Below are 9,925 nucleotides of genomic sequence, written 5' to 3' on the forward strand. Positions count from 1 at the left end.
TTAGCAGGTGACATGATGAGGTGACCCTGGGCTTTGGAGGGTGATGTTGGTCCCTGATGGGAGTTTCAGGAGGTGACAGACCTAGAAAAAAGGGAAAGGCAGTAGGAGGCAGAGGGAGGGTGATGGGATCCCCAATTCCTGGTCCTATGAGACAGATGGATAAACATACCCTAAACCTGTTCTGTACCCCTAATTCATTTCCCCCCACCAAACTCTTGCCCCTTGCCTCACTTTTTAGGCCATACCTCCTTCAGAAACTCCTGGAAATGGGGGGCTTGTGAGAGATTCCCAGGAAAAGAGTCCTGCAACTTCAGATGCACGATGGTCCTGGGCCCTAGGGGACCACAAGCATAGTTCAGGATCTAGGTGTCTGGTCCCGTGGACTTTGAATCTTCTCATTTTCCAGTTCCTGCTTTCCTCCGGGACCCAAATGTCCAACTTTCCAGCCCCTTTGAGGGACCACCCACCCCCTCCACTTAGGGAGCCAGGCATCTATCCCTCCCACTCCTTTTAGGGCCCCAGGGGTCCTTCCCCTCAGTTCTTTCTCCCTCTGGGGGCCAACTCTCCACCTCTTACCTGTCCCTTGTGGCTTGTCAGGCAGGATTAAAAGGAGGCAAAGAAGCATCCAGGACTCCATGGCGCAAACTGATGACTGGGAGGGAGTGTGTCCCCTGCATTCCAAGCCAACCCTTTCCTCCCTTCCTCCCTCTTCTCCCCCTGCTCCTCACTCTACCTATGCCTGCCCTTCTATGCCCCCACCTTCTCTACATACTTAAGCCTACACACTTCTGTTTTGGGGGAGATGGAAGGGGGGGGCTAGTTAACCGGACTTTCTAGTTTTCCTAGTAGAGCTATGATGGACTGTAGGGTGGGGGCAAATCATTTGAGTTCTGGAGGAGACCAAAGGGTGGGAGATTTGATGCTTGAGACCTTGAGTATGGGAGGAAGTCAGATTTCATCGACTGCAGGATAGGATGCTTAGGTTGGAAGGGACCGAGGATTGATTGAACAAGGGTGGGGATGGAAGTATAGGTGCTGGGGAGAGGGAGGCTGAGGTGTTCTTGTTGGCTGTTCCTGGGCCCCACCCCAACCATAGCCTCTCGTTCCTTCTTAGAGATTAATTATTAACCTCAATTAATTCCCCTTATTCACACCACTAATGGTCTTAGGAATGTGGGCCCAAAAGGGAGGGGTGGGGTAGACAAATTTCCTGAGGCCCTAATTGCCCTAGCCCTGGTGGCTCCTTGAGTAAGAAATCTGGAGGAGAATTCACCTCTGAAATGTTTTACAAACCAGAAATACATACACACAGAGATGCATTCACTCAGCCTGGGACATTCACCAGACACTCTCCTTTCTCCCAGCGCCCTCCTGCTACACTCAAACTCAACACATACAACTCAGCAGACCAGGCACTCAAACACTCTGGTTTCCTAAGGATATGCATACATAAACAGATACGTAATGAGGTTTCCTCTTCTTGTCTCACCCTGCCCTGAAGCATTCCCTGCTTCCTAAACCCAGACATATAGCTTCCAAAAAACCACCTTTACACATCGGACAGACAAGGAAGTTTAAAGAAAGAAAAGAACCTACTGGTGCAGATACAAAAGAGGAGTCAGAAAGAGGCCAGAAAAGAGGCAAAAAGTATCATAAAGTATCCCATAACCTAGGGACCATGGGTGACAGAGCACCCCAATGAGCCCCACTCCAACATCATAACTAACATTCATAGACGTGTCTGCTGCGTGCGCGGTCCTGTGATAACTGCTATGCGAATATCATCTCCTTTGAGCCTCACAGCAACCTTGGGAAGCAGGCGGTGTTATTACCCCATTTTACAGATGGGGAAACTGAGTTAAACATCACACAGCTGGGAAGTGTCTGAAACTGGCTTTGAACTTGGGTCTTCCTCACCTTTTTTTTTTTTCCTATTTGAAAGAAAATTTTATTATCAGTACAGTTGAAAATGACAATACACACAGGCACATCCAGGGCCATTTCCAGTTGTCCTGATCTATATCTGGCCACTGGACCCAGATGGCTCCGGAGGAGAGAGTGAGGCTCCCTCACTTAAATCCAATTCACTTGCATGTCATGGCATCGCCTTCCAGATGTCATGGTTCTCTTCGAGAACAAAGGGCAAGTAACAGCTCACAAACACAGGAGGCTATTGTCTCAGAGGTTCTCACTTCCTCCCCCTTGGAATTTCAGGGAGAAAACAGTTAACTCTCCAGTAAGACTTAAGCTCCTCTGCCGCAGGGTCCCCATTTGACCTCTGGGCTTCCTGAATTTCTTCATCTCTCTTGGCCTAGTCAAGGACTGAAAAACTTTCTTCCCTCTCTCCCCCCAAGACAGATTCCAAGAGGGCTAGACAGAAGAATGCTCATCCTTTGTAAACTAGCAGTCTTAGGCTTGGATCTTCTTTTACTTGGAGTTGCTTTCTCTCTTAACTGTTTATAAGCTCCTTGAGAGTAGGAGGTGTGGAAGTCTCCCCAGTATCTCTGGAGGTCTCCCTACTGCCTCTGGAGGTCTCCCTAGTATCTCTGGAGATCTCCCTATTATCTCTGGAGGCCCCCAGTATCACTGGACGTCTCCCCGCTGTCTCTGGAGGTATCCCCGCTGCCTCTGGAGGTCTCCCTTCTGTCTCTGGAAGTCTCTCCAGTCTCTCTGGAGGTCTCCCTACTGTCTCTGGAGGTATCCCCACTGCCTCTGGAGGTCTCCCTACTATCTCTGGAGGTCTCCCCAGTATCTCTGGAGGTCTCCCCATTGTCTCTGAAGGTCTCCCCACTGCCTCTGGAGGTCTCCCTACTATCTCTGGAGGTCTCCCCACTATCTCTGGAGGTCTCCCTACTGTCTCTGGAGGTCTTTCTAGTATCTCTGGAGGTCTCCCCACTGCCTCTGGAGGTTTCCCCAGTATCTCCTTTGTCTTTTTTATCGCCATCACCCAGCATGGTTCCTGGTACCACCACCTAATGGCCCCATTAGCTCTTTAGTTCAGGGTTTGAATCCCACCTCTGATGCAAGGTCACCCATGATACCATAACCTTGATGGACCTCAGTTTCCTCATCTGTAGAAATGAGGGAGTTGGAATAGACGGCCTCTGAGGTTCCTTCAGCTCTAGATTTATGGTCCTGTGTGAAGTGAAGTAGCCAGAAACCAAGTTAGAGAAACACCAGAAACAGCAGGAAGGAACAGAATGGGAGGAATATATTTAGGAAGGGAGACACCATCATTCTCCACTTGCCAAAAAACCCCCATTGGGTAGAAGGGCTAGCTAGGGATATCCTAGGGATATCCACCCCTGGATAGGGTGCTGGACCTGGAGTCAGAGTTCAAATCCAGCCTCAGACATTTACTAGCTGGGTGACTCTGGGCAAGTCACTTAACCCTGTTTACTTTGGTTTCTTCATCTGTAAAATGAGCTGGAGAAGGAAATGGTAAACCACTCCAGTGTCTTTGTCAAGAAAACCCCCAGAGAGGTGAGAGAGAGTTGGACATGACTGAAACACAACTAAACAACAGCAGAAGACAAAACGAGAAACACATTAGAATGGAGCGCGATGATATCACTCATTTGTCTCTCTCCCAAAGGGTGAAATCCCTTCTTCCCTCCAGGATGAGGTTCTGGGTGACTCAGGGCCCTCATCTTGGGGCTTAGCTTCCACATGCAGGTCTAATATCTCCTGCCTTGTTTCTGCTCTCCCACCTCATCATCATTCTTATTACACTAGCCTCCCAAGCTTCCTGAGATGCTTCCTGGATGCAAGCAGGAGAGATAAGCCCTCAGTTTGGACTTCGGCCTTCCCAACGTTGTATCAGTCCTCGAAGTCTTTCCTCAAGTCCCGTGATCTCTTAGGTATCGGGAGTTCACATTCACCAGGCCCAGACTCACCTGCCCTGCTCCCCTTGGGTATCTCGATACATAGTCAATGAATCAATGAGCCAGCAAGCATTTATGAAATGCCTGTTATGTGCTAGGCACTAGAGCTTAGAATCTATAGTAGTCCCCAACTGCTACACTGTCCAGGAGCCAGAGAGGACAGCAGATTTGGGTTACCAAGGAGAATTGGGTCTGAGGGGTGGACACTTAAGTTCCAGGAGAAACTGGAGGGCCAGGAAAAGGGAAGGCTAACCTCTTACTCATCCCCTTGCTCGACCTGCGTTTCCCAGAAACTTGGTGGGATGGGTTAATCTTCTGGGGACAGAGTGGTGACCTCTCCCTGGGAATGGAGATCCCAGTGTTGATGGAATCCCTGGCACACCTGAATTCCCTTGGAATCCTCACTAAGACTCAAAGCTTTATAAAGGGTCCAGATGGAGCCAGAGGGATATCGCTGTCAAAGAGCCTTGAATTCAGCACCATGGAGGTTGCTTTTATCCTGCTTGTTGGCTTGCTGGCCTTGTCTGGAAATGGTGAGTACTGAGGGTCCCTGAATGCCCATATTCTGGGGACAGGGGGATGGATTCCTGGGTTCTGAGGAAGCACTGAATTCTTGTATTTCTGTTCTTTTCAACAGCTCAACTGATCCAACCAAATGCCCCTGGGACTATCTCTGGAGGTCTCCCCAGTGCCTCAGGAGGTATCCCCAGTATCTCTGGAGGTCTCCCCAGTGCCTCTGGAAATCTGCCCAGTGCCTCTGGAGGCCTCCCCAGTGCCTCTGGAAATCTGCCCAGTGCCTCTGGAGGCCTCCCCAGTGCCTCTGGAAATCTGCCCAGTGCCTCTGGAGGCCTCCCCAGTGCCTCTGGAAATCTGCCCAGTGCCTCTGGAGGCCTCCCCAGTGCCTCTGGAGGCCTCCCCAGTGTCTCTGGAGGTCTCCCTAGTGTCTCTGGAGATCTCCCTACTGTCTCTGGAAGTCTCCCCAGTGCCTCTGGAAATCTTCCCAGTGCCTCTGGAGGCCTCCCCAGTGCCTCTGGAGGGCTCCCCAGTGCCTCTGGAAATCTGCCCAGTGCCTCTGGAGGCCTCCCCAGTGCCTCTGGAGGGCTCCCCAGTGTCTCTGGGGGTCTCCCCACTGCCTCTGGAGATCTCCCCACTGCCTCTGGAGGCCTCCCCAGTGCCTCTGGAGGTCTCCCCAGTGCCTCTGGAGGTCTCCCCACTGCCTCTGGAGATCTCCCCAGTGCCTCTGGAGGTCTCCCCACTGTCTCTGGAGGTCTCCCTACTGTCTCTGGAGGTCTCCCCAGTGTCTCTGGAGGTCTCCCTAGTGTCTCTGGAGATCTCCCTACTGTCTCTGGAAGTCTCCCCAGTGCCTCTGGAGGTCTCCCTACTGTCTCTGGAGGTCTCCCCAGTGTCTCTGGAGGTCTCCCTACTGTCTCTGCTGGTCTCCCTACTGTCTCTGGAGGTCTCCCCACTGTCTCTGCAGGTCTCCCTGCTGTCTCTGGGAGTCTTCCCACTGTCTCTGCAGGTCTTCCTACTGGGTCCGCAAACATCCCAACCATTTCTGGGGATCTTCCTGGAGGTCTCGCAACTTCCTCTGGAGGTATTTCTGGAAATCTCCCAACTGTCTCTACAAGTCTCCCGACTGTCTCTGGAGGTATTCCTGGAAGTCTTCCAACTGTTTTGCAGGGGCGGGGGGGTTATCTGGATGTTTGTCTCTGTAGGTCCCCCAGCTGCCTTTGGGTATTGCTTTGAAGGTCTCCTAACTGTCTCTGGGGGTTTTTATGGAAGTCTTCTAGTTGCCTCTACAAGTCTCTTAATTGCCTCCAAAAGCCTCCTTGCTGTTTCTGAGAATATTCCTGAAAAATCTCCCAAGAGATTCAGTGGCTTATGGGTACTTTCTTTTTGGGGAGATAGTTCTGTATTTCAGAATTTTGCCCTCAGTCTCTGAGGATTTTCCTGGAGGTCTGCTAGATGTAAGTTCTCTGGGAGCATTTCCAGAATCTCTAAGGCTCCCTCTGGAGGGCTCCAATATTATGAGATGATCTTTCTTTTGTCTAGCTCTGCAGATATTCTCTGGGTTTCTACTTATGAGGGTCTCTTGAGTGATTTTCCGATTGGAGCTCTGACTCTCCCTGAGGGTGTCACTGGAGCCTTGACCATAGTCTGACTGTCTGTCCCTGGAGGGGTGCAAACACACCCCTTGTACCCACTGCCCCAACTCACAGAGCTTGGGCTGGTTGTGCTGACACACCTAGTGAGGGGAGCAGCCCTTCCTCCGGGGGCCATATTCGATGCTCCTGGGCTCTGTTCCAAAATTTCTTCCTAGTTCTTGGTCTCTTATCTGTTTCTCTACCAACCATCATCCTCACTTTTCTGAGATCTGTCCTTCTCTTCTCAGGATCCTCTGGAACTGTAACATCTGGTTCTGGAGTTATCACCACCAGAAGCCCGGAAACTTCTACATCTGTTCCAGCTGTCTCTGGAAGTACTTCTTCTACGACAGGTAGAACCACTAGTGTCCCCTTGACTTGTAAGACACTGCCCTTGGTACCAGGGTCATTTCCAAAGATGGTGGTGGTGCTGGTGCCCAATGTCTAGTTCTATCTTGACCCACAGTTCCCATCTGTGTTCTGTCCTGAAGTTGATCCCATGCCATCTAATTGTATCTTTGGGTGCTAAACATGGAAGTTCCTCCTTAACCCTCCCCCCGAGCACACAACCAGGCTGGACAGTCAGTTTGGGGCTGACTGTACATTCCAGAATTATTCCTATTTTGTCTTGTAAGTTCTATCCCTCTTTTGGCTGCAAACATTTCATCAAATCCTCTCCTTCCGGTCCTTCTCCATCTTCTTACCACATAGACTCAAATTGTTGCTAGGTTGAGGCAGCCAAGTAGCCCGGTGGGTAGAGTGCTAGATTTGGAGTCAGGAAGACCCAAGTTTAAGACACTCACCTAAGTCTGTGACCCTGGGAAAGTCACTTCACTTTTGTTTAACTCAGTTTTTTCATCTATAAAGTGGGATAATAACAACACTTACCTCAAAGGGTTATTGTGAGGAACAAAAGAGATAATTATATGTATCTAAAGCGCTTTATGGACCAGGAAGGGCTATGAAGATGCTAGGCATTGTCGTCATTCAGATGTAATAAAACCAGAAGCAATTCCAGACATAATCGTTTGGTCCAGGCCCTAGCTAAAGGGTGAGTTCCCCTCAAGCCCATTCCATCTGGGGATAGCTCTAATGGTTGGATTGAGCTGAAATTAACTGTTGGTCCTTGTTCTTTTCTCTGCAGTCACCCAATAAATCTAATCCATCTTCCCCATGACAGACTCAAATATTTGAATACAGCACAGGAATCATGGCCTTCCTCTTAGTCTCCTTCCTCACCTTTGCCTTGGTTTGTAGTTGGGAGAGTTGGGGAAGTCCTTCTCTCCGACAGGGCAGGCACATGGGGAAGGAGGCATCGTCCTGCTCCTTCTTTCTGTCAGGGATCTGGGAAGAGATAATAGTGGGACAGTGCTCACATCTAGGTCTTCTGGTTAAGGTTAACTTCAAAAACAGAAGGATAAGGCTTAGCCAACACTGCGCTTCATACATGGTAGGAGCTCAATAAATGTTTGTTAAGCTTATTTGGAGAGAAAATGATGTACACAGAAGCACTTACAAGGGCAATGATAGATTATCATAAAGTTAGTTTCAGAATCGAAAAGGATCTCTTCCTCATTTCACGGGTGAGAAAATGGAGGCCCAGAGATCATCCAAGTGGCAGAGCTGGGGACAAGAGCTCAGGCCTCCTGACTCCTGGGCAGACACTACTACCTCTACTCAGAAATAAAGAGACACACAGAGATAGAGCTAGAGAAATAGAGACAAAGAAAGCTACAGAGACATGAGACATCCTGGAGATATTATTGGTGGAAACACACTGAGTGAAGGATCCACAGGGAGACAGTGTTCCACGAAAACAGACATGAACAGAGAGAGACGTCAAGGAGACACACGGACACGCACACACACCAGGGATTAACCCACAGATGTTGGTCGAGGGAGGTCTCCTCAGAGCCCCTGATCTTTTGAGTAACCTTGTCTTTCCAATCCCCAGCCCAGAGCACGACCCTCAAACCCCAGAACAATGATTTCCCAGACTGGGCCATTGTCCTGGTCACTCTGGCTGCAGTGATAGTTGTCATCCTCCTCTTATTTCTCTTTTGCAAGGTGAGAGGGCCAGGTGGGCTGGACACTTGGTCACTGAGGGAAGTAAGGAGGAGGGAGGTGAAAGCTGAGTTCTCAGTTGGGGACTTAGTGCCTGGGCTCCACAGGGGGAAGGAGAGAGGGGAGAAGTGGGTGTTGGACAATTAGGCCTTTAAGGAAGATGACCCTCTAGGGACAGCTAGGGATTTGGAGATTCTGGGCTGCCGAAGGGAATGCAGGTTCCAAGAAGACAGTTGGAGGCTGTAGGCTAGAGGGCAAGACTCCTGGGTTAACCCTTTGTATTCCCTCATTTTCCAGGTTTGCCGTCACCTCCGGCAGAATGTAGACTTGGCCCCTTACTGCTGCAGCACGGAGAGAGTGGGCCAGAGCTACAACACCAAATAGGGGTGCTGGGACCAGGACCCTTGAGTCCCTTGCCCTGAGACTTTAGAGATAATCTGAATTTCTCACCATTCGTCTCCTCCCAAAACTTCCCCATGTTTTGACTCCTTCAAGGAAAACTGCTGCCAGTCCCACCATTTTCACTCCATTGGTGACCATTAGGTGTCTGTCCATGCCTCTATTTGGGGGCTGGGGTGGGGGTTTGAGGAGGAAGGGAGTTAAGCCAAGTAGCCTCTGGCTTTAGATTGCTTTGGATGCCTGCTTCTTTTTGCCCTGGGAGTATGAGAACCTCCTCAGCAGTGTCCTACCTCCCCACCGACAAGCACTTTTACTTCCATCCAGTCTCTGGGAGTGTGAGAAAGCATCCTTCCTCAAAGCCCCAGTCACTTAGGACAACTTCATTCAGGGCCTTGGGGCATAAGCCACCTGCTTCCCAGCTCACTCACTAGGGAATCTTTGGCTGACTTCAGCCCACCCTCCTCTCCTCCACCCTCCTCCCTCCTTCCCTTCTGCAGGCTGGTAATGAATAAATTCTGTTTTGAAATGGCTGGTTAGACCACTTTGGGTGGGAAGGGAGGGAGAGGCCCGCTGAGAGCCTGGAGGGAGCAAATGGATGAGCAGAGATCAGCCTCTCCTCCCTCCTCCTTTCTCTCTTGCTTGTGAAGCTCTTCCAGCTCTATTAAATAAAGCACAAACTTTGAAGGCTTTCTTCTGTCTGTTGTGTTTCCTTCTATCCTGTCTGAGCTCAAGCCCAGCACCCGTCAAGAACAGCCGTCCTTTTTCTGCCATACTACTCTTATGTAATAAGAAGGTTGTGTGCTTCCGCAGATCCCTCAAAGCAGTGGAAGGCTAGAGGGACAGAGAGTCACCAGCTAGGTCACCACTCATTTATTCATTCAACAAATATTTATTAAGCTCTTATTGTGGGCAAAGGATCAGAGGCCTGGGTCCCTAGGGAGAGTGGGCACTGAGGTAAGGTGAGGTGAGGTGAACTAGTCACTTGAATCTTGTAGGGCTGAGATTAAGTCCACTTTTCTGCCTCAGTTTCCCTGTCTCCTGTGGGCTGGCTGGGAGATAAGATGCTTGGGTTCTTGAGGAGTCCAGTCATGGCCTGCCTCCCAGGAGCCTCATTAATCTCTTGTTAATCATTCTAATGAGCTGTTCACTTACTCGCCCTCTTCCCACCCAGCCTGGCCCTACCCAGGGCTTAGAGGCTGGTCACGTTAAACAAGAAGAGAAACTCATGTGTCCGGCTCCCACGACCCATTTGCTACCTTTCTACTCTACCTCCATCCCTTCTGGTACCTTGTACCTAGTTTTTCTCCTCACGCCAGTTACAAGTTTGACTTAGAGGCTGTCTCTTTCCTTTCTGTTTCTGTTTCTTCTCAACTCCAGCTTCAACCTCCAACTCCTCAGGAACCCAGGTTCACACTTTGCCCACTTCCATTTCCC

General features: G+C 50.1%; 1 protein-coding gene across 1 annotated transcript; it reads right to left on the reverse strand.

Annotated features, from left to right (window-relative positions):
• Nucleotides 1-637, reverse strand: SFTA2 (surfactant associated 2). Its single transcript, XM_036766655.1, has 3 exons — nt 577-637; nt 246-334; nt 1-81 (listed from the first exon to the last, which is right to left on the reverse strand). Exons 1-3 carry the CDS (start codon nt 635-637, stop codon nt 1-3), a joined length of 231 nt encoding a protein of 76 aa, XP_036622550.1.
• Between the last annotated feature and the right edge of the window lie 9,288 nt (nt 638-9,925).

Source organism: Trichosurus vulpecula, chromosome 7 (genome assembly GCF_011100635.1).
Source record: "Trichosurus vulpecula isolate mTriVul1 chromosome 7, mTriVul1.pri, whole genome shotgun sequence".
NCBI classification, from domain to species: domain Eukaryota; kingdom Metazoa; phylum Chordata; class Mammalia; order Diprotodontia; family Phalangeridae; genus Trichosurus; species Trichosurus vulpecula.

What these genes read in the sequence shown, in the direction of transcription:
- SFTA2 (XM_036766655.1), bottom strand. Translation starts at nt 637, where the DNA reads ATGGAGTCCTGGATGCTTCTTTGCCTCCTTTTAATCCTGCCTGACAAG. An exon ending in TGACAAGCCACAAGGGACAG is followed by an intron (nt 335 to 576) that starts GTAAGAGGTGGA and finishes GTGGTCCCCTAG; the next exon opens with GGCCCAGGACCATCGTGCAT. An exon ending in TCCAGGAGTTTCTGAAGGAG is followed by an intron (nt 82 to 245) that starts GTATGGCCTAAA and finishes CCTTTTTTCTAG; the next exon opens with GTCTGTCACCTCCTGAAACT.